This window comes from Netta rufina, assembly GCF_964035555.1.
Source record: "Netta rufina genome assembly, chromosome: 1".
Taxonomy (NCBI): Eukaryota; Metazoa; Chordata; class Aves; order Anseriformes; family Anatidae; genus Netta; species Netta rufina.
Window position 1 is genome coordinate 122,482,215 of NC_140123.1, and position 27,665 is coordinate 122,509,879.

General features: G+C 40.9%; 1 protein-coding gene across 1 annotated transcript; it reads left to right on the forward strand.

The window, feature by feature from the left end:
* On the forward strand, nt 1-27,643 carry CFAP91 (cilia and flagella associated protein 91; the record flags this gene model as incomplete). Its single annotated transcript, XM_084304073.1, has 16 exons — nt 1-134; nt 2,900-2,983; nt 4,502-4,558; nt 5,429-5,610; nt 6,284-6,461; nt 6,784-6,941; nt 7,204-7,386; nt 7,499-7,641; nt 13,624-13,740; nt 17,425-17,496; nt 18,980-19,126; nt 21,971-22,192; nt 23,288-23,436; nt 24,669-24,760; nt 27,158-27,363; nt 27,447-27,643. 15 exons carry the CDS (start codon nt 1-3, stop codon nt 27,346-27,348), a joined length of 2,109 nt encoding a protein of 702 aa, XP_084160199.1. The 3' UTR covers nt 27,349-27,363; nt 27,447-27,643.
* Nucleotides 27,644-27,665: the final 22 nt, after the last annotated feature.

The window sequence follows — 27,665 nt, forward strand, 5'->3', positions numbered from 1 at the left end:
ATGTTTAGTAGCTTGATCCATTTCCCGGGCTACAGTCTGTGCTTGGACAGCAAAGATCCAGTGCCTCCATTGATTGACCGAAGATGGAGAGGGAGGGCTCAGCAGCGCCTGGAGGCTCTTCAGCAGCTTGCTTTGTAAGTGTTCCATGGTTGGGTAATTTAACACAAACATGCAAACAAAAACAACAAAAACCCTTACACACTGAAGTGGAGATGACTGCAATTTGCTCCTACTTATATTTCCCTTGAAATTAAGAGATTGCAGCTGTTGTGGAGTATGGTTGCCCATCTGTTTCTTATAGGGTGGATGTTGCACATTCCTTCATCCTTGTGCTATCTGCTCTGCAACGGGTTGCCGGGTTGCCGGCAAAGTGGAGAGAGTTATTTCAATCTCTTAGAGATCAGACAAGTAACAAAGACTTCAGTGGCTCATGTGTACTACTTCAGTGGTAGCTGTTTCCTTGTAGTCTCATGAAGTTGCAGCTGGTTAGATTGCTTTTGCTGCACATTTAAGAGAGCACAGGGCTTGAACCAAGGCACCAGAGTTTTAGTTCAGGGGCTTCTTAGATGATCTTTCTCCTGGCATTGCAATTTGCATTTCTGATTCAGCAAATATTTAAGCAACCATTTATGTGTTTTGCCACACCATGCATCTTTAGGATTCCTCTTAGAGCTGTATTCAAGGCTGCAGGCACCAGCCTAACTAGTTGTTTTCAGATTTTTTTTCTTTCCTAGCTAACTTTAGACCATGGACTTTTCAGAGAAGTTCTCTGATATTGTTGTGAACTGAGTTATACCATTTGCCAGACAATAATCAAGGATGTTTGAGTGATAACTAAGTATTTCACGTGTTTCTGTTCAGTTTCAAAAGCATACTCTTTTCATTTCTACAATAAATTAATAACTGTGGAAAGTTTTTTTTTTTTCTTAATTTCAACAGTTCAGGCTGTCCCCATGCACATGCAAAACTCAGTGGCTTCTTCCATTTTGCCTGTTATTCTGTAACAGGAACTTAACTGACACCTTAGCTGCTTTAAAATTACTTTATATTTCAGCAACATGTATTTGCAAAGTATCTTGCAATTAACAAAAGATGGGAAATACATCCCCTCTCTTTCAACCTGCACTGATTGACAGTGTTGCTGATACAGAAGATAGAATATTTTCCAGCTGTCTTTGCAGTATTTGTATTGCTTCTGCAAGGTTATCAGGAGTAAATGCTCGTTTATTTCAGCAAAGTCAGCAAATACAAGTCAAGGACATGGAAGAGGCAGGATCTGAGGCAGGATCTGTGGAATAAAAGGGGCTGTTTCACCAGGTTCCCATTGTGCCTATAACTATATCATAATAGGGTGAACTGCTTATGCTAATAAAGTTAGATCATAAAAATAAGTGCCCACCTGTGCTGAGTGAAACAAATCCATCTGGACGAAGCAACACTGATACACAGAGACCGCTAGTGGAACAAGCCATCAGCTCAGTTAACTCATTTGAATTACAAACATGACTTTACAGTAATAGGTTAATTAGTGCTGAGCAAGTATCTCATGTTACTGCACTGCATCCCAAGCCCTTCCCCTCTCTCTTGTTACATGTTATGATGGAAAGTGCTAGGAAGAGATGACTTTAAGCTTACCTTGGCAGTAAACTGTCTGTCACATGAGGTTAAGGCTTATCTCTCTTCAGGCTTTGCTGGAGTTGGTAACCATACAGTTGGCTCCCCAAGTTCCACATCACAGCTCACAGGGCTCACCTGAGGTCTTTGAAGGCAGCTGATCTCAGTATGTGGTCCTCTGTTTTCATCCCAGCTGTTGAGCAACATTTTGTGTTATTAGCTTTATCTCTGTAAATATGCCTCTGTATTTAAAATCAGGCGACAGTAGCAAACTGCAGTACACAGAATCCCATACATTTAAAGTCAGGATTCTTATAAGTTGCCAAGAATGGTCTTAGGAAAACATGACCTTCAGGACTGGCCTTATATGCAACTTAAGGGAAGGATTTACCTTAATAGCATGACATGGACTTTTCTTTAAATAAGTTTTTGTTAGTTTTAACAAGCCTGGAGGTTGAGAAGAGTAAGATTGTAGTATGAAGTAGTTGTGAAATCAAATAGTAGTCCTGATGCATAGCTTTCGAAGGACTGAGTTCTACCCATTCTCTCACTGATTACCTCAGTAGACCTCATGGTTATCCAGAGGTTTGCAACAAAGAAATCCAAGATGTTATAGTGGAAAAATTAAACAGTTTACATACTTTGTGGGGAAAGACAGTGAAAAAATGAAGAAAGACTATTCTTGGAAAAGATGCACTAGTCTCAGCATATTTTTTCTCCTGTATTGGATAACTGAAATTGAAATAGTTGATTTTAAGTTTTTTCACGTTTGCTCAAAATCTTTTTAGCTACTTTTTGAAAGGTAGCAAATGGTGGTCTTTCACTTTGTTCACTATACTGCTTTCTGCATATTTTCTGTTACGGAAAGTTTTTCACTCTTATGGAAATGAAATTGCCCCCCACAGTTCCCAGTAAATGTTGTTTACTTTACAAGATCAAACATTTACAAGTGGACAGTCCTTGTCATGCCAAGCACATAAGGAAATTTTATTAAAGATAGACAATGACAATCTTTGCCCATGCACTGGAAGGAACGAATAAAGTATAAAAATGTATTTCTATTTCTATACCAAGGATGAAAAAAGACAAATATAATTGCTTGCATAGGCATGGGGATTTTGCAGAATTGTAATGTGTATGTTTTGATTGTGCAACCAGAGAAGTAGAGATAAAAAATAAGTAATGAAGCATAAGGAAAAAAAAAAAAACACACAAAAATTAAGAACAAACTGCTCTGAATATACTTCCTATGTGATAGTAAAGAATCCTGTATTCTGACTTTTAGAGGTCAACCTTCTCTTCAAATACCCCCAATCATGTATGAAGATCCTGAAGTTAGTGGAAGGAATCGTTACAAATATTTTGCAAGGTAAGGAATGACCTGATTTGAAACAGAGTTCAGAAGCTTGCTTTTTTGAAGTTTAAAGTACACCTAAATAAATGCCACAGCCTTTAAAACAAACAAACAAAGCAACTCTGAAAAGATCAAACCATAAATAAGTCAAATAATTAATAAAACATATACAAAATTTTGTGAGCACACTCACTTCTAATTCTAACTTCTAATTACTGTCTTGTGTTGCAATTCCAATTGGAAGTGTAACAAGACGTAAGCAGCAACTCAGTGAGCTTAAGGCTCTCAGGAAACTTCTCTACAAGCAGCAAAGAATTCCAATCCCAAACACATTGAAATACCTGTTTCTACATGTAGACTTCTCTGAAACATCAAAACTCAGGCTAATAAACTCATCAAGAGTAATTCTGGCAGAGTGAATTAACAGTCTTTGAGAAGTTTTACATTTTTATCTTATGTGGCAACATACTATGTCTTTAAAAAAGAGTTCACTTGCAGAACTGAATGCTGCCATAAGCCAGGTACAATAGTAGGGTCCAATAGGTCAACTCTAATAGGGTTCACTCCTGATGGGAGCTTGATGGTAGGTTGACCTATCTATAACATTGACATTTAGTCTTTGGAGGAGGACAGGTAAAATATCTTGAGAAACTGGACTAGGTCACTTGCAAAAAGTCTCACGCACAGCTTTTGTTATTTCAAAGTTTTTAGTTCATCTGGTTACTTTAGAAAAGGAAAATGTAGAATTGTATGTTAAGGGGGGAATCAGAAATAAAGTATTCCTACCCAATCAGCTGTTCTTTATAAATTCCATTCAGTCTTGACTGCAAATACAAAGCATATCTCTTCTTTGAAAACTGTATGTTTAAAAACATATTACAAAACACTGGTTTTCCACCTTTTCCAAATTGCAGACTTGTAATTTTTTCCAGTCATAATGTCTTTTAAGTCTCTCAGAGACTAAGCAAAATTGATATGGAACAGCAATGTGCAAACCATAGGAATTCCTAAGAAAGAGTTCTTAGTATGAATACTTTTCCTTTGTTCAGTCTTAGTGTAGATCATTGTACAACAAATACAATAGGCCTACTTCTTTAGTTTCTTCTAATGGACCATTTGCAAGTAGTCTACAGATGTCCAGGATCTCCATCCTGTTGAAAATCACTCCATTTAGTTTGTCTTATTATCTATGACTCCTCTCTTCTAGCACAACACAGATTACTGTAACTGCTCTAATGCCATTAGTGGACCAATATCAAAAGTTGAAGGGAAAATCAAGTTTTTAGAATGAGAAAATACTTTTTTTTTCCTTTCTTTGTCAAAAGAATAGTACTTCTGTCGGTGAAGCATTAGCTGTTGCTCCTTAGCTGTGAAAAAATTCTTTAATATTCAGGCACAATATGCAAGTACATAACTTGAGTTGGGGAAAATCAGTCCACTAATTTCAGTGAAGTTACACTGCAGTTTTTCTAAATTGTAATGATCTTTTGAGCCTCATGGCTGTTGTCTTACCTCTGTGTTCTCTCTTTCCAGACCTCTCATCCCCTCTAATAAGCTGCTTCCACCAAATGTTTGTTATGCAATGGAAATGTAAGTACTGGCTTATGGAATGATACTGTTGTAATGTGTCACATCTCACCAGAAAATGATTGCTTAACTATTTAGCTGGTGATCAACAGTTTTCATAATGAACAACAGGAAAAACTCATTAAGAGGTAGAGTTTGTTCAGTGTTGAGAATTCCTGGAGAAACAGGTGACTGCATGGTTCAGAATTTGCTTGCAGTGGGTAAGTAGTGCTTTCTGGGTAGAAGATGTGTGTGTCATGTGTGTTATAAGGCCTGAAACAGAAAGTCAAGAGAAGCCAATACAGATGATTCTCCAATACAGCAATATAGTTGCAAATTCTAATATTTTATTACAATGTCTGTGATAGTTGCAATCCATGAGCATCCATGATATAGTGTAATATGATAGCCTGACCCCCATTTTCAGTGGGAATCAAATTTTAAGGGAATATAAGCAAATTCAGTTTGTAGTAGGATCTATACTTGCACGTGCTTAAGTCAGAATTGAGTTTAGTTTTGGAAATGTTGGAAAAGCAGATACATAAGTTAAATTGAAACAGTTCTTCATTTTATACTCAACTATTATTTTTTTGTGCCTATTAAAAGCAATGCTTTATAATGGATACGTAGGTAAGATTTGCTTGTAAAAAAAATCAGGAGAGCTGAAGCAGGAAGGTTTCTGGATTGCTTTCCTAAGGAGAGAGCTTTCAAAGGACACAATGTTGTCTCAGTCTGCTTTTAATAAAGATGATGGAGTTAACATCAATGAGAGCAATGATAAGATAAAACAGCACAACTGAATATCTTACCTTTAACTTAGTGTTGCATTTCTGATTTGTTTTCTCCTTTTAAATGAATGTGACAAATGTTCTTCCATGTTGCATTTCTTTTCAGAATAGATCCCTTTATCCTTTCAGCTACAAGAGACAGCAAGATCTTTGGTCCCAAGTTACGAACTTTGGGCACGCAGACAGATTACAGGGATGGTGAAGCCCAAACAGATCCCTATTCCCCTGAATATGTAGTTCCCAGTGGCTCAGTCCCTGAACTTCTGACTCTTGCTACTCTCACTTGGGGTGAGTTGTGAAATCAAAATAAATTATAACAATTACATGCCCCTTGTAGCAGGATATTATCTTTCATTCAATGTCAGGTTTCAAGTCTATTGCTGGCTTTGGTAGGCCATCGCTGTCTTCCCTTAGGGCACATTATTTTAGCTATTTTTAAAATATGTATGATATTTACCAGCTTAATAGTGCTATTCTGAGGCATTTCATAAAGAGTTTTAAGATCACTCAAGATTAAAAGGTTGTATGTTTTACTAGGAGCAATTTTGCATTTACCTGATGTTCCTCAGCTGTTCTGAGTTAGACATCAGAAAGAAAACCGTATGAATGCTGCTGCCTTGGAATACAGCCTGTGATCCTCATGTCCCAGTGTCTCACCTGCAATAGTGATAGATACTGGACACGCCAAAGAAAGCATCCATTCTCTGAAAATGTCCTCCTTTCCAGCCTGCAGTAGAGGAATGGAGCGCTAGTGTTAATGTCAGCTAAGCTGTAGCAAATGCAGGTCCAACCTTTACTAATTTTGTAGAATTTCACTAGCCTTAGAAGTATTTACTTCTGATTATTGACCATTCTGCATTGGTATAATATATGAGCATGTGCCTATGAAGCTCTCTAAAAGCTTAGTGTACTGGTGGTTTCACGATTCTTCTAAAGAGCTGCTACTTCTTGTCCTTGTAAGGTCGGGGGCTACCAGCAGGACTAGCCGAGGTGGAGATGATTGAACGTGCCCGGGAGAAACGTGCGTGGGAAGCAACTCTTCCAGCCATGGACAACGCTGCACAAATTGCGAAGAGGAGGAAAATGATGGATGATATGGAGAGGAAGGAGTGGGCCTTTAGAGAACAGGAAATAGAAAAGTAGGAGTCCAGCTATACACTATTTCTTTTAATTATCACCCCAACAGAGAATAAACAACAAGGCTTAGGGGATTGGTCGGAGGGTGCACACCTTTGATTTCTGTGAAAAATCCCCTGATTTTCCGAAGAAATATTTTTGTTAAATTCAATATTAGAGACTGCTACCACAACAGTTTTTCACTTTTTAAAATGAAAGATTAAATATTAAATATGCAGTATGAACTGTCTATAAAGCAGTGGTATGTGGGATTTGATGATGACAGGATTGCACAGAACACTGCAAAGTGCTTTAACTCATACCTGGCCTTTCTTTTCCTTGCAGGTTGCAGGAGATTCGACTGAGAGTCTTAAAGAAGCTGCTGCTGAGGCAACAGGAGAAACAGAGTGAGCTGGATGCCAAGCGCTTGGACGACCACTGGCAAAATCATCAGAAGGCTAAAAAAGAGAAAATGAAAAAGATTCAGCATGACTTTGTACTGAGTAAGTCTGAAAACGAGGGAGAGAGCAGTACAAGACAGTTTTCAAACAAGCCCCTTCTATCTGTAGAAGATAGGAAGTTGCAGTCTTTACTGAAGATGAAACAGTTCGCAGCCACAATATAGATACGCATGGCCAGCATTTGTTCTGGTCAAACAGCTTATATTTTGTATTACCCAGCAAGAGCCTTTGTGAATTTCTGAAGATGAGGCTTTTTAGAATTCCTTGTATGAAGAAACTTCTTATATTTGTGTTTCCTTTCTAGTGCTCAGGAAACTGATAGCTAAGAGGAAGAATGTGATGGGGAAACTGGAGAGACGAGATATCATCAAAGAGTACACTGACTTTGCATCACAAACATATGCTCCTTTATCTAGGATTGGTTATTTCCCAGACAACCATTCGGAACGCTTTGTTGTAAAAAACTTCTATCTTAACACCTTTGCAGGTAAGGCATTTCAGAACATCTAGTTTTTATGACGTATTTATTAAAAATTTTGACGAAACTGAAAATTCTTTTTCCATCGCTTCATTAGTTAGTCATTCTTTGTGTCTCTTAGGACTGTGTGAACTGGAAGCAGCTCTCCCACATTCTGTCACCCAGGCTAGGATTAAAGCTCCAAAGCCAAAACACACTACTACTAAGACTGGATTTGTTAAAAGATCAGCAAGACTAGAGGTGGAGCTGGCACTGGTTCACCAGGTATGGAGCCGCATCCAGCAGCAGAATGTCAGTTCCTCTCAGGTTTTAACTGTTCAGAAATGCTTTGGGGAAGATATACATTTAAGCTTTCTTCCAATTTGCTGTGCTAAATTCGTATTTTCTATAAGACAACTTGAAGGACAACATATCAGACATTCAGACTGTTTCAGGCGTGACCAGCACTGCTCTGGAACACAGTCTGTCAGTACTCTGTCTCCCAAACATCTGTGCTTCTGTCCAGACTTGTAGAAAACAAGTACAGCTGCTTCTGTATCCCTACAGATCAAGTATTTGGACTGGAACATATTATGTCAGTTAAAAATTTGTCTCCCTTTTCTCCCATGCGCTTATGGTAAGCCTGCTTGTTGCACTGTCAAACTACTAATAAATAAGGAAATCGAATCTGGAGTCATATTCAAAAATTCTTTACATATTTAAAATGTACATTCTAAGTACCTATTGTAAAAACACCTGCAGCAAAAAATTATTAAAATGACCCCACTCATGAAATTGGATCAGAATAGGGGCTGCATATCACTGTTGTTCCCTAACAACAGTATCTGATTTGCAAACATGACCACAGTGTTTTGCATATCTTAATTAATTTATCACAACTGTTCATGCAAATAAGGTGCCCATATATGCAATTAACCACTGAGGAAAGAAGTGCCTCATTTGCATCTACAATCACAATATTTGTAAATTGCATGTATTTTTAAGTGTGCTCTTTATGATCCTGTTGAGGGTTACCTTTCTTTAAAATCAAGCCTATTCTTGCTCGACGATGCATCTCTGAAAAATACTAATTTCATTTGTAAAGCTGGGCAACTTTCACTTACACTTTCTTTAGTAAAGAAGTATTTCCTAATTGGAAATTATGTGTATATCTTTCTTGTTTTAGTGTAATGTAGTAATACTCAATACAGACAGTGACTTTCTGCTAATGAATTTTAAATTTAAATCTTGTTCTGAAAACACAATATTATTCCAAATTCTACTGGATCTTGTGAAAGATGAAGCATTGCATCTGATTGTTTTTCAGAAGGGAACTTTTCAAGGAAAATATTGAGTGCTACAGGAAGTGTTCAAGAACTAAGGACATTGGTTCGCTAAAGATTTAGAGAAGATGACACAGCACTATCGAAGGGCTCTAAGTTTGGGTGTTTTTCATGTAGAATCAAAGCAGTGACTATATATAATCATGGTCATGACATTTGTGGCAGCTCTCACAGGCAGCAGAACGTTAGCCTGAGCTTTCAGGGCTGAAATCCAATTACAACAATTGTGTTTTGTTTGTTCAAAATACTTTTCATGGTTTGAAAGACCACGGTGGAGTGCCTAAACTGTGGTTACTGATAAGAAGTATGCCCTAATGCTGGCTGTTTACATAATAATGTCTCCTCAAAGAAAAATTGATAGCCAAAGAGAATGAAATGCTGAACACAAAAGCGGACAACACTGGGTATTTTCTTCTGTAATCAATCGTTTGGTTGGTATAAATCATACCTTGATTTATGCCTTTAACTGAGGGGCTAGTATAACAAATACTCATTTCACCTCCACAAAAAGGCTAAACGTATGTTCTTTTAAAATTGCAAAACATTTCCTTTGCAGGTAAAGATAATAAATCCACAGTGCAACATTTAACTACCAATTTTAGATGTACAGAAGTAGTCACCAAACTGGTCAATTCAGAGATGCAGAAGGTAGCGACACTGCTGAAGACCAGACTGCCTCAGCCATTGTTAGATTTAAACAGATTTTCTGCTCAGAGCAACAAGAAAAGAAACAGTTTTATCTAACAGTCAGCTTACAGGTCTGCAAGTGTTACTGCCCTAGTTAGCTCTTAAGCTCTGTGGTTATGCTACTGATTGCTTCTCTGGGTGGAGTCTTTTGCTTCTCAAGTTTGGCAGCTGTGCACGTTCTGGTTTAGCAGAGCCTCTTTGACAGGTCTACCTCGTAAGCTACTGGTGCTGTCGAGAAGCAGGCAGTAAAGGCTGCAGAGTACTTGACTTAACAGAATTTACCACTTGAGAGGACAGCTGCCCGACCACTTGGCGCAAGCAGTCCCAATCCTGCCAACAACCTCCTCTGGCACAAAGAGCGTGAAAGGCAATTAGAGATCATCTGAGAAGGGCTGTGTTGCTTTGCATTATTTCTATAGCCAAGCAGCTAGACCAGTTATCTCTTCAAAAGCCTCTTTTGGGTACTGTCCTAGCACTCGATCTAGACATTTTCTCCCATAATCCTGGAAATGAAGCAGAACTCTAGGAAATTCAGAGTGCACGGTCATCTGGCTTTGGAATGAGCTTTTATTTTCCCTGGCTAATCTGTGGAAGAAGGTAGCAAACAGAGGAGGAATGCTAGACCTTAGCATCAGAAGAAATCATTTTAATACAGGAAATTTCCAAGGCTCGCTTCTCTGGTGAAGTAAGTGGCAAGATGGCCTAGTCCTCCTCGTTGTTTACCTCATGGTTTACCATACTGAGAGTTTCCCTGAGGTTAGAGGCTGTAAAAAGGGACAAGAGAGGATCCAGAGAACTACAAAAAGGATTTGTGTCCTCTTGAGAATAATAGCTTCTTCCAGACTTGAAACTAATCAAAAAAGAAGTGATTTTAGAGGAGTATTCTGAATCATTTTTGCAGGAGTATTAACGTATGCTCAGTATTCTTTGAGTAGTTCTCGTTTTAGAGAACATGGCAGAAACAGGGGTGACTTGGGATTTACAGTAAAAACAATGAGCTGTATCTTAAGCCAGATCTTTAAAAGGACAAGGAAAGCCAGTTCTTAGCCAGCACAGATTACAGTGATTAAAGCAGTATAAGTGAGCCATTATATAGACAGCCTTAAGTGAAAATCCAAGGCATTAATTTAGTTGAAGAAAGAGATAGCGTACTGATACAGCAAATTACTAGGAAAGAAAAGCAGCTCGGGAACTGAATACATCAAGGAACAGAGGAGCGAGTAGAAGAAATCCCAGTGCAGAGCAATACGTGGGTTCAAGCCAACCCTCTGATGCTCTGATGACTCAAGGTGGGGATGAAGTGTCAGGTGTTTTCAAAGTGCTGGATCCAGATGATGTCAGAACAAATAATCTCTCACCTCAGCATTAAGTGCAACTCTCATCACGTCTATGTTCTTCATCCCGTTGCTGGAAGGAGGCAGAGAAATAGGAGGGCCAAGAATATCTCTGAAGAAAATCTGTGCCAGCTTCAAAGGGGAGGAAAACCTGTTCAAGCAGTTACTGCATCAAGAACAGATCTCCAGCGCAGTGTTAGTTGGCTCATGCTCAGACAAGCTCTAGGAGCTATTATGTCAGTCCCAATCAGCCAAGATGCAGCAGCCGTGCTGCATTGCAAAGCAGGTACTCACTCTGTCCTTGGTGATCTCACTGTCCTCATTCATGGGCAGAAAGGAAGGGACACGTGCCTGTATACTGTGTGCTATACATGAAAACATACACATTGTCCTGCGAAAAAGAAGATTAAAGAGAAGATAATGAAGAAATCTAAGGAAGTATTTCTTTGAATGGAGAGTTGGTTCTCAAGCCACTATCCTGTCAAGAGTCATGCTTCCATCAGAAGCCAGCAGAAAAGCTAAAATGTATGGCCAAACGCAGGGGTGCCATTTCCTCTTCACTGCTTTCACCAGGAAAATGAAAAAGAGTTGGAAGATTTAGTTGGACCTTCACTGCCCAATCCTATCAGATTATACCATGGCTCTGAACCTGAAAAAAATAACATATTCTAACTCAGAAAAAAAAAAATCAACACATGATTTGTAGGCAGTGCCATATGAAGTGTGTTGTTCAGAAATTTAGCATCTTTATCCTTTGATAAGCTTTAAAAAAGTACTGTTCAGCGATTCTTCAGTTCTGGTCTCTTTATTTATAAAACAGTAATTTGTTAAGTTAGGTAGAAACTGTTAATGCAAAAAACATACTTTCTTCTTGTATGTTGAAGTTTTAAAATAACTTAAAACTTTAGACTGGTGAAAGCAAATGGTAACCAGTTTTTAATTTGTAAAGATAACCAAGCAGGCAGGAGCTTGTGCTGACATGAATACTTAACACCACTTCTGGGAAGTGCAGTTATTTCTTAAGTCTACTTTTATAAAAACTTCCTCTTGTCAGAAGTGCTCGTATATTTTTCTGCCTTTAAAAGTTGTAATTCTGGTTAACAAGAAGTATTTTTCGAGGATAAGGTATTACTAGAAAACTTCTTATGAATGCAACATTGTATTAATAAACATAGGAGCCACTGTTTTGAAAATAATCACAATTACAAGTGCTTTTTTCTCTTACTTTTCCCCCATCATGCAAAACACCTTATAAATCATAGCAAGCAGTACTATAATCTTCATACCAGAGAGTTGTAAGGTCATTAAATACAAGAAACGGTTTGGAAAATCTCTTCACATTTTTCAGCTATAACCATTTCACGTGGCTTATAAGCAGTTTATAGGCTTTGATTCTTGCATTATTAACATGGTCCGTTTCAGAAGTTTTCAGTAATAAAGCATTTTACGCCCTCCACCTAGAAATCTCTGTCCTTTTCTGGAGCCATTAATAATCCTAGCTGTAAAGCTCAGCTCCAATATACAAGAGGAGTTTTATACAGTGACTACTGTAGTTTCAAAACCTTATTAATTTTACAATTAAATTCAGTGCGAGCGCCATCAACTTTGTGTTGCTGGAGAAAGAAATTCAGCGTGAGATTTTTTTTCTTACATTTTTCTCCAGTTTTCATCCCCGCTGAAATACTGCATATCTTTCTAGCACGCCTTCTCTGTTAAAAATAAAGGGAAAAAAAACAGAGAGAGAAAATAAACTATTCCCTGCTGGAATATGTTTGTCCTTTCTGTAATAAAGGCTACAGATCCAAGTGATGCTGCAGTAGGATTACATTTTTGAAGGAAGTTTAGATGCATGTACTCTCTTCCCTTTCTTCCTGCAAGCTGCAGTGAAATGTCCTACAGCAGCCAGGTGTTGCAATGCAGCTGGAGGAGATTATTTGATTATCTTGCTCTAAGTAGCTTGCAGCTGGCAGGACTTTGGCTCTGTAAGCACTTTGAAAATGTCTTAAAGTGGCCGAAGCCTAGGTGGCAATTCCAGCTCCTTTGGCTGACAAGTTTTGTCATCTGCCACCAAACAGCTGCAAGCAGGATAAAATCTGCATTAAATGACTTGTGGATTTTCCCAGTAGAAGGAAAATCTCAGGCCAGTCAGCTTCCCTTTCTCCCTTAGTCCACTGATGCAGTTGCTCTGGATGCCACGGGGCAGAGAAGAGTTTCAAAGCATGTTCTGCAAGGAAGGAGTCCTGGATCATTTACTTCAACCCTGTGTGGTAACAGTATATCATACAAAGATACCTCACAGAGGAAGGAACACAAAGCTGTGACTTCCTTCGTGAAATCTCCTGACCCCACAACACTTTCAACCCACAAAAACAATCGTCACACCGAGAGTTAAAGGCAAAAAGTTACAACCACTCTGTACTGATGTGCAAACTGCAATTACACTGTGATATTTCTGCCCATTTTTCACATTTTGAAAGTATCTTACCTCCATCATAGGAAAATGATTGATGTTTTTATTGTTGCATAAGGCAAGAATAACATACACCGCTAACTCTGCTTGCAGGTGGGTCAGTGTTTAATTGGTTCAATGAGAGCCCCATTTTAAAATGAAAAAACCCAACAACCTGCTTTTAAAAATGTATTATTTTAGTTTGTACTAAATGAACAAGTAACGATCAAGTTTGTAGAACTTCTGCATTAATTTTAGGTGACTTGCCCTACGCAATTATTTAGTTTTTCAACTGTTGTGCAAATGAGAAAATTGAAGGCAGAAGCCTGCAAAATGCAGATTACTTTCAACCCTCTGGAGTCAGTGTGATCAGGAGCAGTCAGCATCTGCAGGAGTGGCCTTGATGTCTTGTTCTATCTGGCCCAGTTCTGATTAAATTGTATGACTCTTCCAGGCACTATTGGAGAAGAAGAATAAAGTTGAAGAGCCAAAGAAGCCCCCTCGCTTCCTTGAAAAAATAGAAAAGCCTGTTCCTCGGCCCCCCACTCCAATTCTGGAAAAACCATCAGTTGTAAGTGGAATGATTGTAAATGATTGTAGCACTTCTTTTTTTCCTGTTGATCCTTGATTGTTCCCTTCCTAGTTGTTAAAGGAATGCCCAGAGAAGGAAAGAAGTTAGTTTTATCTTTTTGTGTATCTGTATTTGTCTTAGAAATAGCCAGCCACCTTAAGACTCTCTCATTTGTGTATTCTTTAAGGATATTAATAACCAAAGAAATGAAAATCTCTTACGTGATCTGTTGGCCAAATCCATAAGTCAGCTTTATTCATAAAGAAATAAATTAGTAGGCATGTTGTCCCCTTGTTCTTTGAGAACAAAAAGGTGGAATCATGTACCTCTGCAAACATGGATTTATTCAGTGCCTTCCGTCCTTCTGATCTGACAACACTATCATAATCCAGCGAGCAATTAAGTTTAGTCCCATTGAAGTCAGCGAGATTTCGGGTGCTTAGCACTGCACACGCACTTCATTAATTTACTGGAGTGAAGCTCTAATCACTGTGTAGGACTCAGTCTTTGATGAGCGTGATCCGTTTAATTGACAGTTCACAGAAAATGATTCTTCTGCCGAGATCAGAACAGCAGTAAATGGATGTTCTAATATGTCATAGGAAAACAAAAACAATTTTTAGGGGAGCTGCAACTTTTTCTTTCTTGAAATAATGTGTTTAAGAGGTGTTTGCCCCAGTGGATTGCTTTGTCTGCTTATTAACACTATTGTCATAATGCAGTAAGAATCAGACACAATTACTATTTAAACCTGTGAATTTAAGAGGGTTATACAACCATGAAAGCAAGAAAGAGGAAGTCTTATTAGATCATCCATGCCATTGTTGCACAGTATGATGTCCTGTGTTTTATACAGTCCATTTTAAGATGACTGAAACAACAACATCTCCTTGGGAAGAGCTTTTTACTAACAGCAAAAAGCATTTTTACTAACTCCTAAGTGTTAGGTATTGTACTGCAGTGGCAGATACCACTATTTGATACAGCAGTTTGGCAGATCTTTAAGCTACATGGACAAAAAACAGGAGGATTTATCCCCACACTTACAGTCATGCTTGAGGCTATTTACAGACCACAGTTTGTGTGGTTTTTGTTGTTGCCGTTTTCTTTTGTTTTGAAAGAGTTCCAACACAGTAGAATTCCACCTAAGTTAAATCTGTCAACATTTGGTTTATTTTCAAATATCTTTGTAAGTGAATACATAAAAGAGTGTATCTCTGCAGTGAAGCTCCATCTGTGAAATCAGGGCAACTTCAGCCACTGAAGAGCATCTCTGTAACATCTCCTGCCTTGCAGAATCCAAGTAAGGTTTCTCCTTCCAGCTGGCAGTGAGGAGCACTAATAGCAAGGCTCTTCTCTGTCATTAGTGCATCTCTTCCTGCCTTTTATGGATACGAGTGCCAACTGCTAACTTTACCGGCCTCTTCCTGCTGGCGTCGTGGACCTCAAAAGGAAAGCATGCCAGGGTGGGAGGCTGGTGATGTGGACCACAAGGAATATGAAAGAAAGTGGAGAGAACAGAGGCACTACTGCAGGCCTCCTCAACACTTCTTCCCCAGTCATTTTTCGTAGAATCATAGAATCATTCAGGTTGGAAATGACCTCTAAGATGACCTAGTCTAACCTTTAACCTAGTACTGACAAGTCCACCACTAAACCATGCTACTAAGTTAGTTCTACATCTACACGTTTCTTGAAGACCTCTCGGGATGTTGACTCCACCACTTCCCTGGGCAGCCACGACCCTTTCAGTAAAGAAATTTCTCCTAACATCTTACTTAAACCTTCCCTAGTGCAACTTGAAGCCATTTCCCCTTGTCTTATCACTTGGTGCTTGGGAGAAGAGTTTTATCCCCATCTTGTTACAACCTCCTTTAAGGTAATTGTAAAGTACAGTAAGGTCTCTCCTGAGCCTTCTTTTCTCCAAGTTAAACAAACAGCCCCAGCTCCCTCAGCTACTCCTTGTAAGACTTGTTCTCTAGACCCTTCACCAGCTTTGTTGCCCTTCTCTGGACACACTCCAGTACCTTGATGTCCTTCTTGTAATGAGGTGCTGCAAACTGAACACATATTCAAGGTGTGTCCCCACCAAAGCTGAATATAGAGGGACAGTCACTGCCCTAGACCTGCTGGCCACACTATTTTTGATACCAGCCAGGATGCTGTTGGCCTTCTTGACCACCTGAGCACACTGCTGGCTCATGTTCAGCTGGCTATCAACCAACACCCCCAGGTCCCTTTCTGCCGGGCACCTTTCCAGCCACTCTTCCCCCAGCCTGTAGCACTGCTTGGGGTTGTTGTGCCTCAAATGCAGGACCCAGCACTTGGCCTTCATGATTCTCATACAGTTGGCCTCAGCCCATGGGTCCAGCCTATGCAGATCCCTCTGCAGAGCCCTCCTCTATCATTTACATCACTGAACAATACAACTCCATGTACAGAAGATTGCACCCCACAAAAAGTTAGGCTAAATCTTGCAGTAATTTGCCTTACCTGTCCAGCATATGTGCCAGTCTCCACGTCCAGAATTCTGTCCTGAAGGGGTTGTGGGCCTCGCTTACCTCTGCTGCCAGGTGACATGGCATAGTTCAGCTTTCTACTGGACTTCATCCCTTCTTTCCAGAGAACAAGAACACCCAATATCATAAGGCAATCCTTTGGCTCGTTCTGCTTTGCTCCTCTTGGGTGGTGTTATGGAAAGGCAGGAATGTTTCCTTATGCTTTTGGAATACTTAATCTGCAACACCTAAGAAAAAACGGAAAAATTCAAGCCTACACCATTTCTCTCATCCCACACTCTTCCTGACACTTCTAAAATAGCACATTTCAATTCAGACCTTACAGGCTTTTTATTAAAACAACAACAACAACCTCCTTTCATTTTTTAGATTTTTTTTTTAATCCTTGCCAGGCAGCTGGTGGACTTTCCTCTCCTGCTACTGTCAACTCAGCAAGACCCCCTCAGTAAGAAAAAATGCCAGTTGTTCCTCTATTTAAAATAAGCCCTTTTTTGTTTGTTTTTTTCTTATCATGTGGTCATGTTCTCTTTCTCACTACACTAAATCATTCCTCCAAGTTGGTATCAGTCACACTATGCTAGGCCAGTAAAATTCTCAAAGAGACCAATTGCAATATAATCTAATTTATTTTACTTCTAAACTATCACTTTCTGAGCCTTAAATTTACTGAGTTACTCTGATAAAGGTCACCACTGGCATAAATATCAGATGAAAAATGGTATATGTTGCCTTTTAATCCCCTTTTTTATGGTTAACAGCTCTCTTGCACCTCCTTAAATAATTCTTCTATCATCTTGGTGTCTTGACCTGTAAATTCATGTAGTTGATGCTCATTTTGCCAACTCGGTCAAGCGACAAGTAGTACTTTCAATGCATACAGTCATTTTCTCCATCAATATCTTCTTACTGTTAGGTACTCCTCTAGTACCTTCTAAAATCTCAGATAGATTATATAGACTTGCTCCCCCACCTTTTACAAAACATGGAAGTATGTGTTACTCTGACTTACGTTCTTTTCCCTAGAAATTAGAAGGATAGCGTTCAGAAACAATTGAGAAATGGGATACAAATTTGACTCTTTGATATTTAGGTGGGTGATTCATAGAACTCTCAATCTCCAAAAGAATAAATAATTATTGTGTGGTTATTTGTTTTGTTTTGGCAGGAGGAAGAGGAAATAGAACTGGCAGTGATCTGTCTGCAGAAGTTGCTCCGAGGGAGGGCTATTCAGAACTTGGTATTTTGTGTCTCTTTGTTGATGTCTGTCTGCAGAATGGTGGTGGGAATGACTGAAGGTGTGTTTGCAGTCTTTATTCCCCAGAACTAATCAAGGGTAATGAGGCTTATGCAGCATATCCTCCCATATGTCCTCTGAAGTCCTTCAAGGCTGAAATCGTTGCTCTCTAGCCCAAATTTGTTACAGTTCCTACACATCTGTGAGTGTCTCCCTGTTCCTGCCATCCCCTACACTCAGATGTTTCATTAGATGCTTCATAGTAGAATTAATCAAATAGCAAATTCTAGACTAGATCTAGACTGTGAGTACATTTTGCCTTAATTATGCTTATTAATTAAGATCCCAGGCGCATAAAACTTCTCACATGCCAGCAGGACAGCTTGTATTTCCCACCATCTTCACAGCTACCTGTGATGGTGAGCTGATCATTCTTGGGTGAAGAGCAGTTGACACATAACACCATGATTTCCAGCAAGTGCAGGACACATTATTCTGCTTCCAGCAGAGTAAAATTGTGCCTAGGTAAAAATTAACCGAGTAGCCATGCCTCTTGGGTTTTACATTAAGCAAGCCTGTCACTTTTGATCAGACCAGTGCAGAGGGTTGGGTTTTCAAGCCTGCTGCTGCTTTCTGGCTCATTGATATTCTCTCTTGCACTAATTGTTTAATGCCTGTGAAGTGTTCCCATGTGGGACCCTGACCTGAGCTTTAGTAAACAATGCAATACCGTGGAAGTGGCTCGAGGTGGAGTTTAAGCTTCCCAAGACTTCTCCAGTTCTGCAGTGATCTGTGAGAAGGATGCTCGAGTCAAGGCTGTTGACTTCCACAAGGTTTTTGAGAGTCATGAAATGTCCTATCATTTTTAGGAATTTCCTAAAACATAAACCTGTTGTAGAGACAACAGCAGTTTAAACAACCTCCCCATCAACTTACTGCCTTGAACTGCTGCTGGACTCCCTCAGAACGAAGGTCAGAGACCATTAGATGTTAAAACAGGAGATGTCTAGCTTAAGCCTGAGGAAAAAGAGCAGGGCTCACACTGGGAAGGTTTCACGCTGAGGTTGGTATAACAGGATATCCAGAAGGCTATTTACCTGTTCTCTTCACATTGGTTTTGCTGTTTGGCATCCCAGCAGTCTGAATTCTGGGTGAGTCCAAACAGAACAACAACAACAACAAAATCTTTTGTGATAGTGTAGCAGGGCGTCATCTGTACCCCATGGCAGAAAGTCACAGCTTTCATCTTCCATGCAGCAAGGTTTAGTCAAGCTTTACCTCACGGCTGCAGGGTAGGTTTTGGGAACAGCTGGCCCTGCAGCCTGGAGGCTGAGAGGTGACCCCACAGCTCTCTGCAGCTCCCTGAGGAGGGGCAGCACAGAGGAGGTGCCAGCCTCTGCTCCTGTCACCGACGATGGGATGCTGGCAAAACGTGTTGAATATATTCTCCATTTAATCTGCCTGGTTGCTTACCTTTATTTAAAAGATGTTTGAAGAGAAGGAGAAGCGGATGGAACTGATCCAAGAGCTGCGCACCACTCACGCGCTCCATGAAGACGGACAGCTGCTTCTGAAAGCAGAGGAGCAAACGATACGGGCCTTACAGCAACAGCGTGACTTGCAAATGCATGAGGTTGGCACATAAAACGGGCAGGCTGATTCCCCACGCTCCTCTAATGGGGTACTCTTAGCTTGCAGCAGCACCAGCGCTCTCACATTTAATTCCTTTATGTTTTATGTTATCCACAGTACAGAAAGCACTCCAAGTAACTCAAATACTTTGCTTGCACAGACCAAACACTGAACACCTGAGGGGCTAAAAATGTTTCTGAGATTCCCCAGAGCCTGCAGAGCAGCTCTGAGCAGACTGAGGCGCCCTGACCGCAGCTGCTGCCCAGGCTGTACTTGTTTATTTATATTTACAGGGCTCTGAACAAACTGCGCTGTCAGGTGAACCTCAGTTTACCCCCATTTCAGCCTGTTTGTTGCAGTAACCTGGCATCGCAGTACATGGTTGTCACTTGCACCTGTCAGATGTTTTACTGAACGTGTGTTTCTGCTGTGTCATTCCCCTGTTCTTTTTCTACTTTGGCACACCTTCAGGCTCTTCCTCAGGCAGAAAGCATCACAGGAGAAACCAATGTTGGTTTAGTTTGTAAGGACTGAGGTAGTCTGGTAGGGACTGAGACTTCCAGGACCTTATCAGTGGTGTTATAGTGGTGTACTTGCCACTATTCTGGAACACAGGGAAATTCTGGGCCCCATCCTCTACCAAGAATCTTGTGAGAGTCGGGGACACAAATTCTTACCCTATTTCCTTGGAGGGCAGTGGATTTCCAGAGCAAAATGAATCAAATGGCAGCTGCTGGTCTGGAATGCATCATAAGGAAATTTTGTCCAGACTTGAATGCATCTCAGATACGCAGTATCTCCCACATTTGTGCAGGTTTACTTATTGTTTTTACCACTCTTTTGGTGTTTCACTGACCAGATGTGAAGCAATTCTGCAGGTTGTGTATTATGATAACAGCGTCTACTCGCCCCTGGCCTGGCTGAGATGATGTCGAATTGCTGCTTCCTGCTGGGTGGACAGCAACAAAATTTCTCTGTAGATCTCGGTAAAAATGGAATGGGGTGACTGTGGTTTGCTCTTTATCATGTCTAGATGTTCCCTCATACATGGGGAGCCCAGGTGTAGAATTCAAGAATACAGGATTAATCTGCTGAGAAAATAAGAAAAAAAAAATCCTTAGGCATTAGGAACTTGAAATTGCTCCCTCCCTTCTGGAAGCACAGGGAAGAGTAAAGGAGAGGCAGTTCAGACATCATAACACCATTCACAGAGAAGGGGAGAGAGCAAATGGTAGAGATGCTGACCTCTGATCTCAAAATTTCCTTCTGGGAGAGCCACTATCCCCCTCTGCTGGTATCTAACTCCTCTGCTCTCGCCTTTTTTTTTTTTAAAAAGGAACAAACAAACAAACAACAACAACATTCTGAAGGCACACAATCCAAGGCTCAAATCTAAATATTTTGAACTATAAAACTCTGGAATGCATGTGCAGCAGTTTTCTATGTGTGTGCCTATTTTAGAGTCACTGATGTTCCACAGTTCTTTAGTTCTTGTTGGTCACAGGTTTCTCAGTTTTTTTGACATTTCTAATATAAAAAAGGGGCATTTTTCAAGAAATATTTTCTGCGCAAGGAAGACTAAAATTCCAGATAGAATAGGGAAAGATAAATGTGGCTAAGCTGAAGTATAGCAAAATCCTAAAACAGGACAGTTTCTGGGTTGTTTTCCTTCATTTCACTCAGGTTTTAGATACAGCACTTTAAGCAATAAAGAGGAAGAAGCAGGTTAGTTCCTTGGTATCTGTCCTTGTGAGGGGATGCAGCGACTGCATTGCTGTCCTCCAGAGATAATGAACGTACCGTAGATCCTGTCATTTTCTGGAATGCAGTCACAGATACCAAACCCATAAAGCATGAATAAGGTGTGAATGGCACAGCAATGCCAAACACTTGGACTCTGGTCTCAGTTCTGTAACAGTTCTGGTCTCAGTTCTGTCACAGATTTGCTTATTTTCCATTACCTGGAGTTTTGAGTTCTCGTTTGCACATCTACAAACTCAATATAATTACTGTTGCTTTGAATTTTGTAGCATTTAGTACTTAACTTGTACGGTTTTAGGTAATAACTCAATATCTGAATCAGCAGGGTCTCTCAATTCCTGTGTTACCTCAGCAAGTTATATCTCTTTGGTTGCATCATCAATGTCCAACCAAAAATGTACCATTTCACTGGTGACTTTGAAGGGTCACAAACACCTTGAATCTTCAAAATAGCATAAAAATGTGTCTGTACTCAAAATTGTGCAGTTTTCTAAGCCTTTACTCAAACTCCAGAGTCATAAGAATTGAGGCTTTACTTTCCAGATGCTAGAAACTGTATTTGCCACTTATGATCCTATTTTTCTGTTCTGGTCTAGCTAAGCTTAGCACGGAAGGATGAAGGATATGTGGTTGAAATAATTTCACTGTCACTTTTGTACCTCCCCTTTCTTGGTCTGGGAAGTGGAGCAGTTCCCCAGTAACAAAAAGATGGCCTAAAAGATGGTGACCATTCTGATTATACCCACAGGCAAAAAAGCAGCTCATAATAGCAGGAAAACAGTGCATCTAGTGTTTTATCTCCTCCCACTCACTCAAGGGAGGCAGCTGCTTGTCCCAGTGCGACAGGAGCAGGCCTCTCCCCACACTGGCCAATTTTTGGCCCTTTTATGCTAGCGGAGGCTGTACGCAGGAACATTACATTATGCAGAATCCAAGCCTGTGCATGTAAAACAAGAATGCAAAACTCCCCACGGTTGGTGTGAGGGGATGTTGCAGAGCTGTTTCACATGCCTGTGGCAGCCCTGGGACTCGGAGAAACATTCCTGAGGTTTGTAACACAATTCTTTGCATTTTTTTTTTAAAGCTGTCATCAGTGGAAAGCCGCTTGGCCCAGGAAGAAGGAAGGGCACTGGCAAACATGTTTGATTTCCTGTCCAAAGAGCTGTTGAGGCTGCAGGAAGAGCGGAGGATCCATGCTTTTGTCATGCTGGCTGAGAGGCAGAGGCGGATGCGGGAGGCAGAAGAGAGCGGACGCCGTCAAGTGGAAGAGAGGCGTCGGCAGGAGGAAGATGAGATTTTCAGACAGGCAAGAGAAAGAGACTGGTGGGACAGCAGGCAGCCTGTGGGAACTGCCTGCTGCTTGGGGGAAGGGCTGGATGGAAGGGAAGTGCTTCACTGATGTACCTAACTCATCTTTAGGGTCAGTGTTTTGTCACAACTTGGCCTGTCCAGGAGAGCTGTTGGGTGCTCTCCCAGGAGAGGTGCCTTTAAACAAGATTTTGGAAAGATTTTGCCCTGCAGAAATGGACTGCAACAACAACGGGTGCCACAAGATGAATTGTTTTGAAGCAACGAGAATGGAAAGCATAACTGAAGTCCAGAACTTAGTCCTGAGATTACCCCATTCCATAACTGCTGAATAGTCCTGCTCCTACTCCCCAGCTCCTGGCTGCATGAAGCCTATTTCTCCCAGCTGAAAAGAATGAGTGGGAGCCTAATTGACTAAACCAATAATTTTCAAACTTTGTGGGAGGAGGTTAATACCAGGAGAGCCTGAAATCACATTTATTTTTCTTTTAATTGTGTCTTTTCCTCTTTTCTGTTTCTCTGAGTGGCAATCAAGGTGGGTCAAAATGCAATAAGCTTAGGCCCTTAACACTAGCAGAAGGACAAGATCTATTTCTAGAATCTCTGCTCTACATCCATTGTAAGGAAACCAGTGATTTCACCTTGGTTTTATTCATGCTACTTTATCTGGCTCGATGAGTGCTTTTTCCTCCAGCTTAAATGAAAGATGATTAATTTACTGAAGCCAATAATGACAATTGTTATTTGGCAGCTGTTGTTCAGGAGGCCATGAGAACCAAAGAAGCAACAGCTATAGGATTCATAGAGTTAACCTGCTGCAGAAGAATTGTAGCTGCAGATAAGTTTGGTATCTCACACTGGTTCCTTCCTGAACTTGTTTCTGAGTTTGTTCTCAGATAGAATAATTAGAGAAGAGGCTTTTACACAAGTTATTCTTCACAGAAAGCACCTCTGAAACCAAACCGCAGGCTGGTCTGCCTGAAATTAAGAACATCTGGTGAAAACCTGTTGTTCTTATTTCTCCAGAAATCTGGGTCCATCCTCTTAGCAAAGCAGTAGGCAGTAAGAATAACACCTTGGTGTTTTGTTCCAGGTGGTGAAGGTGCAGCAGAGCACTATTGACTCCTACTTGGAAGACATTATCCTGAGTACCATGGAGAACACAGCTGAAGAACAAGCCAGGGAAGAGATTCAGAGAATGGCCGTAGAAATCAATGACATTGCTTATGAAATGGAAAGTTGGTATGTTCTTAAAAGGCACACTGGAGGCCACTTGTAGCAGTGTAGAGCCTGCCTAACTGTCTGCACCTGTGGTTACATGTATAATTTAAGACCCAGGAAGGCTAGAGCAATGCTGTTCATGACCACCTCTTTAGTGTGACTGCTGTATGGGAACCACACCATTACTATCTGGTACACACGTATAAATCCATCAGAGCTTTATTCCTACACAGCATGCGCCAGAGTCCCTTTGCAAATCTCTTGTGGGATCTGTGAGTCACCCTTTTTAGACTTCTCCGTGCCAGTGTGATGCTGTGACTGAGCTTTAAGTGAATCTGGGAACTGCCTAAAGCAATACCCCATTCATACTGGTCTTTTCATTTATTTACAGTACTACAGAAAATCAGTTTGAAAGAGATGCTAAAGATACAGCTGTACAGCAGTCTCATTCTGGGGTGGCTGTTCTTTAAGAAACTGCCAATTTCCATGGGGGTCAGTCATATTGATGGCTGCCTGACAAAGCGCTCTGGGTAGAGTAACTTGTTGAGAACACCACAGTCTTGTGTTTGGCTGGGGCATCGGCAGTGAATACTTTTTAGGACCTGCCAAACCTCCGATTCAGTTTCTATGCTCTTTTTTTTGGAACGGAGCCATAAAAATCCCAATGACACAGTGACTCTCCTATGGTACAGCAGCTGTGTATTTTGTAACCAGATGAATACAACCAGAATGTCGAAATCCTTGGGGAGAATGAAGCGTAGATAATGCATGCAGCCCTTGGGCCAATTGGGAACCCACCAAACACTGGCATGGAAAAGAACATGGGGACCAGCCAAGTGCAAAGTCACAAAAGGGAAGAATTTAGCAAACTCAGCAAAGGGCCAAAAACTAAATTGTGAAAGACCCAAATCCTTGGAGCTACGTGTGTGTCCAACTCAGTTTGTCATCTGTGAGAGCTGGGCTCCTAAATACCTTGGAGGATGAGGAGTCTAGGGTGATCTTACCCCCAGAAATACTGCTTCCCCGATGCAGTATTGAACATATTGGCAGGGCAGTGCAGAGGACAGTAGTCACACTGCCATCACAGTGCACCAGTTTAGAGGATAAACAGAGACTCAGCTGACAATTACTGCCATGACAATGCACTCTCTTGGAAATGGTGAGAATATTTACAAGGGAGTTGTGTGTTTGCAGAGGTAATCTGGAAAGCAAGTTATAAAATACTAATATCACTCTATGCGTCTGTCCTTTAGTCGAACTCACCTACAGTCAGAAGAGATTGTAGCAGAGCTGGTTTATGCTTTCCTGATCCCGGAGATTGAGAAAACCTCTATCAGAGAAAAAGGTAAGGAGTCTGGTTTTATGCTGTTCCTCAACTGCTTCACCCTCCTCACTTCAGCTCACTGAAAGGAAAAATGCAGTGCCGAGGGTTATCGCAGTTCTCTGAGATACGTCTTTTGCACTCTGCAGTTAGAAAGTTAAGCCCTCTGATCCTTTTTCACCAATTTCTCATGGGCTTTAGTCTTTTAAAATGATGGCCTGAATTCAGATCTGATGCAATTTGATGCAACTGCAACAATAAAAGTACATGTGTTGAAAAAAATCCATTGTACCTCCAAAAAACAAACTGAAAAAGGTCTGTAAGTGTAGCATGGTTGTGAATTGTCTATAATATGGCAATTTGTAAAATCTGTAGAATTCTTTACCAAGCAGATTACTTAAATACATTCCATCTGTGAAAGGAAGATTACATGATTTCCCATGCTTTTTCCCCCCAGTTGGTTGAGAACTAGAATCAAAAATAAGGTTTTAGGGTTGACTATAGCGTTATCAAGCTTTAAGGAGATAATTTTGTAATTTTAAAGGATATTTCTGTTTAGTCAAAATGCAATAGTACCTGTCAAAATAGAGAGGGGAAGACACTGGAAACCCGTGTATTACATGAGGATCATGAATGGATGGCTGTTTTTAACTCAGAGGCTTCCTCTGACCTGCATACTCAGAAGACTATGACTAAACTAGTCCAAGTGGATATAACTTAAGAAAAGCAGTTGTTTCACTGCAGCGTCTGAAGTGGTCCTTGCCTTATTATATTTCTCTGACTTGAGAACAAAGGCACTCACTCTATTGCTTTTTCTTTTCTTTCCTTTTTTTTTTTTTTAATTTTTAATGAAAATACAAATCATGCAAACACATTTTGTCACCTATGAATTGTACAAACCTCTTTCTTCCTGGTTTGTGTATTTATCACAACAGCAGTATCTATCCAGCAGCTGGCAATTCTGTGTAAGCTTAAATCAGCTCTTTTCTGCTCAGCCTTGCTTCTGCAAGCCTACCAAAGCAGGATGATGTAATTTTAGTCAATGAAGCCTGCAGCTCAGGTACTAACACACACAGGTTAGCCTGCCTCAGAAAGGAGAGCAGGCTACCCAGAGCTGGCCTATGATTCTGGACGTACAGAGCTACCATCAAGGAAGGGAATACATACTAAGCTTAAATAAAACAGCAGCTGATGGACAAAGCACCTCCCAAGCTGCAGAGGAAAAAAAAAAGGTTCAAAATATGAGACAGCTAGAGTGGATCTGCCTGGAAAGGAGAGCTAGACGCAGGCAAAATTAAAATGGAGCCTAAAAGAAGAGCAAGAGCAATAGGTGATAAAAGTACAAGAGCTCCTTCAAACGTGTGCAGGTGAAATTTGCCACCATACTCTTGTGACAGAAGCCATCACGAGAGCTTGCTGAATTATACCAAATGTATTCTCTGATGAACAGGCCCTGCCATAAATCTCCTGCACAGTGAGACCTTTGGAGGAGCAGAAGCAGTAACTATTCCGTACAAATCCAAAGGGAATATTATCAAAGAATGTCATTAGATCTCATGAGCACATCAATGTACTGCATTTCTGTGGCAGCTTTTAAAGCTTTCCCCGTAGTGAGCCAGATTATTCATTATGAAACTGTGTGTTTTATCAAGCTGGCACATTCCTGAGCGCACACCTTCCTTGGAACTAGCAGGGAGTGATCTGTGAGCACAGTTGTCTGGCCTGCCAGAGGAGCAAGTCTATTTGTGTAACAAAGATCTGAGGGCCTCCAAGTTCAGTCTTTGCCTACGCTTTAACTTTCCCTTAACCATCACTGTTTTGCTGTTACCTAGACTCTTCTCCTCTCCTTTCCCCTCTCTTTCTCCTGTTCCAATGCATAAAAGCAGGAATTAGCCAATATTGGCTCATCAATATTAGATTGGATGAAAAACATAAAACGCAGCAAACAACAATCCTACAGTAGCAAAAGGGAGATGATAAGGCAGGTGGCTTAATGAATCTGTACTGCCTCCAGGTCTCACTTGAACTCTTTCTCAGTGCAGGCAAAATCATAACACAGGAGAGAGCAGATTTCAGCTGCAGTCTTCTAGAAACCTGCTGCAATTAATGGACACTGGAAGAAGTTAATTTAAAGCCTGATAACCTGAGCAGTTATGCCCTAAGCTGGAAAGGGAAACACTTGCACAATGCTTTACACTGGTGGTGGGGGGGAGCTCATCTTCAAAGTGAAATGCAAAGTTGGCTGCTGCTATTAGGTGGCAGTAGAACGCTTTCAGCCAAAGTTAGCAGGGCGTGATTTTTTTCCTGAAATAGGCTTTTCCGTAGCTGCAGAAGGGCTAAGAGCTACCCCTCCCATCGCCCCTAGGGAGAACGCTTTGCAGTACATTTCCAAGTAAAAGCCTTACCTCTTTTTACGCACAGTGAGGCAGTCCCAGAGAAAGCACATCTACGCTGCCCATCAGATAATCCACAGAAGCACAGAAGAGTTATTGGCTGAGCCGGCACTACAGCAGGAGACGTCTGCCAGCAGGATAGAGGGAGATCCTCCAGCTGGGACAGGTGGTGGTCTGAGCCCTTCTGATGGGCCAGACAAGGATGGCACAGCCTCCTAGAGGCAGATGAGCAAGGTGAGTCTCCTTTCCCTTCTGTGACCTGAGCTCAGAGCATGGTGAAAGAGAGGGAAGCGCATTATATTTGCTTTTTTTTACAGGGCATCCAGAATGCAAAAGCACCTCTCTCTCCTTTGGGCTGTCCCTCCTGCTGCCCACCAGCAATATTCTCCTGGAACCACGTTCTGTACATTTCAGTGTGGCAGCCCCAGTCCAAGCCCAGCCCCACAACCAGCTCTGGACCTCATAAGCTAATTTTCCTCCTCTAATTACTAAGAGAAGCTTGAGTGAGAGACCAGTGTTAGCGCTCCTTGTTTGTC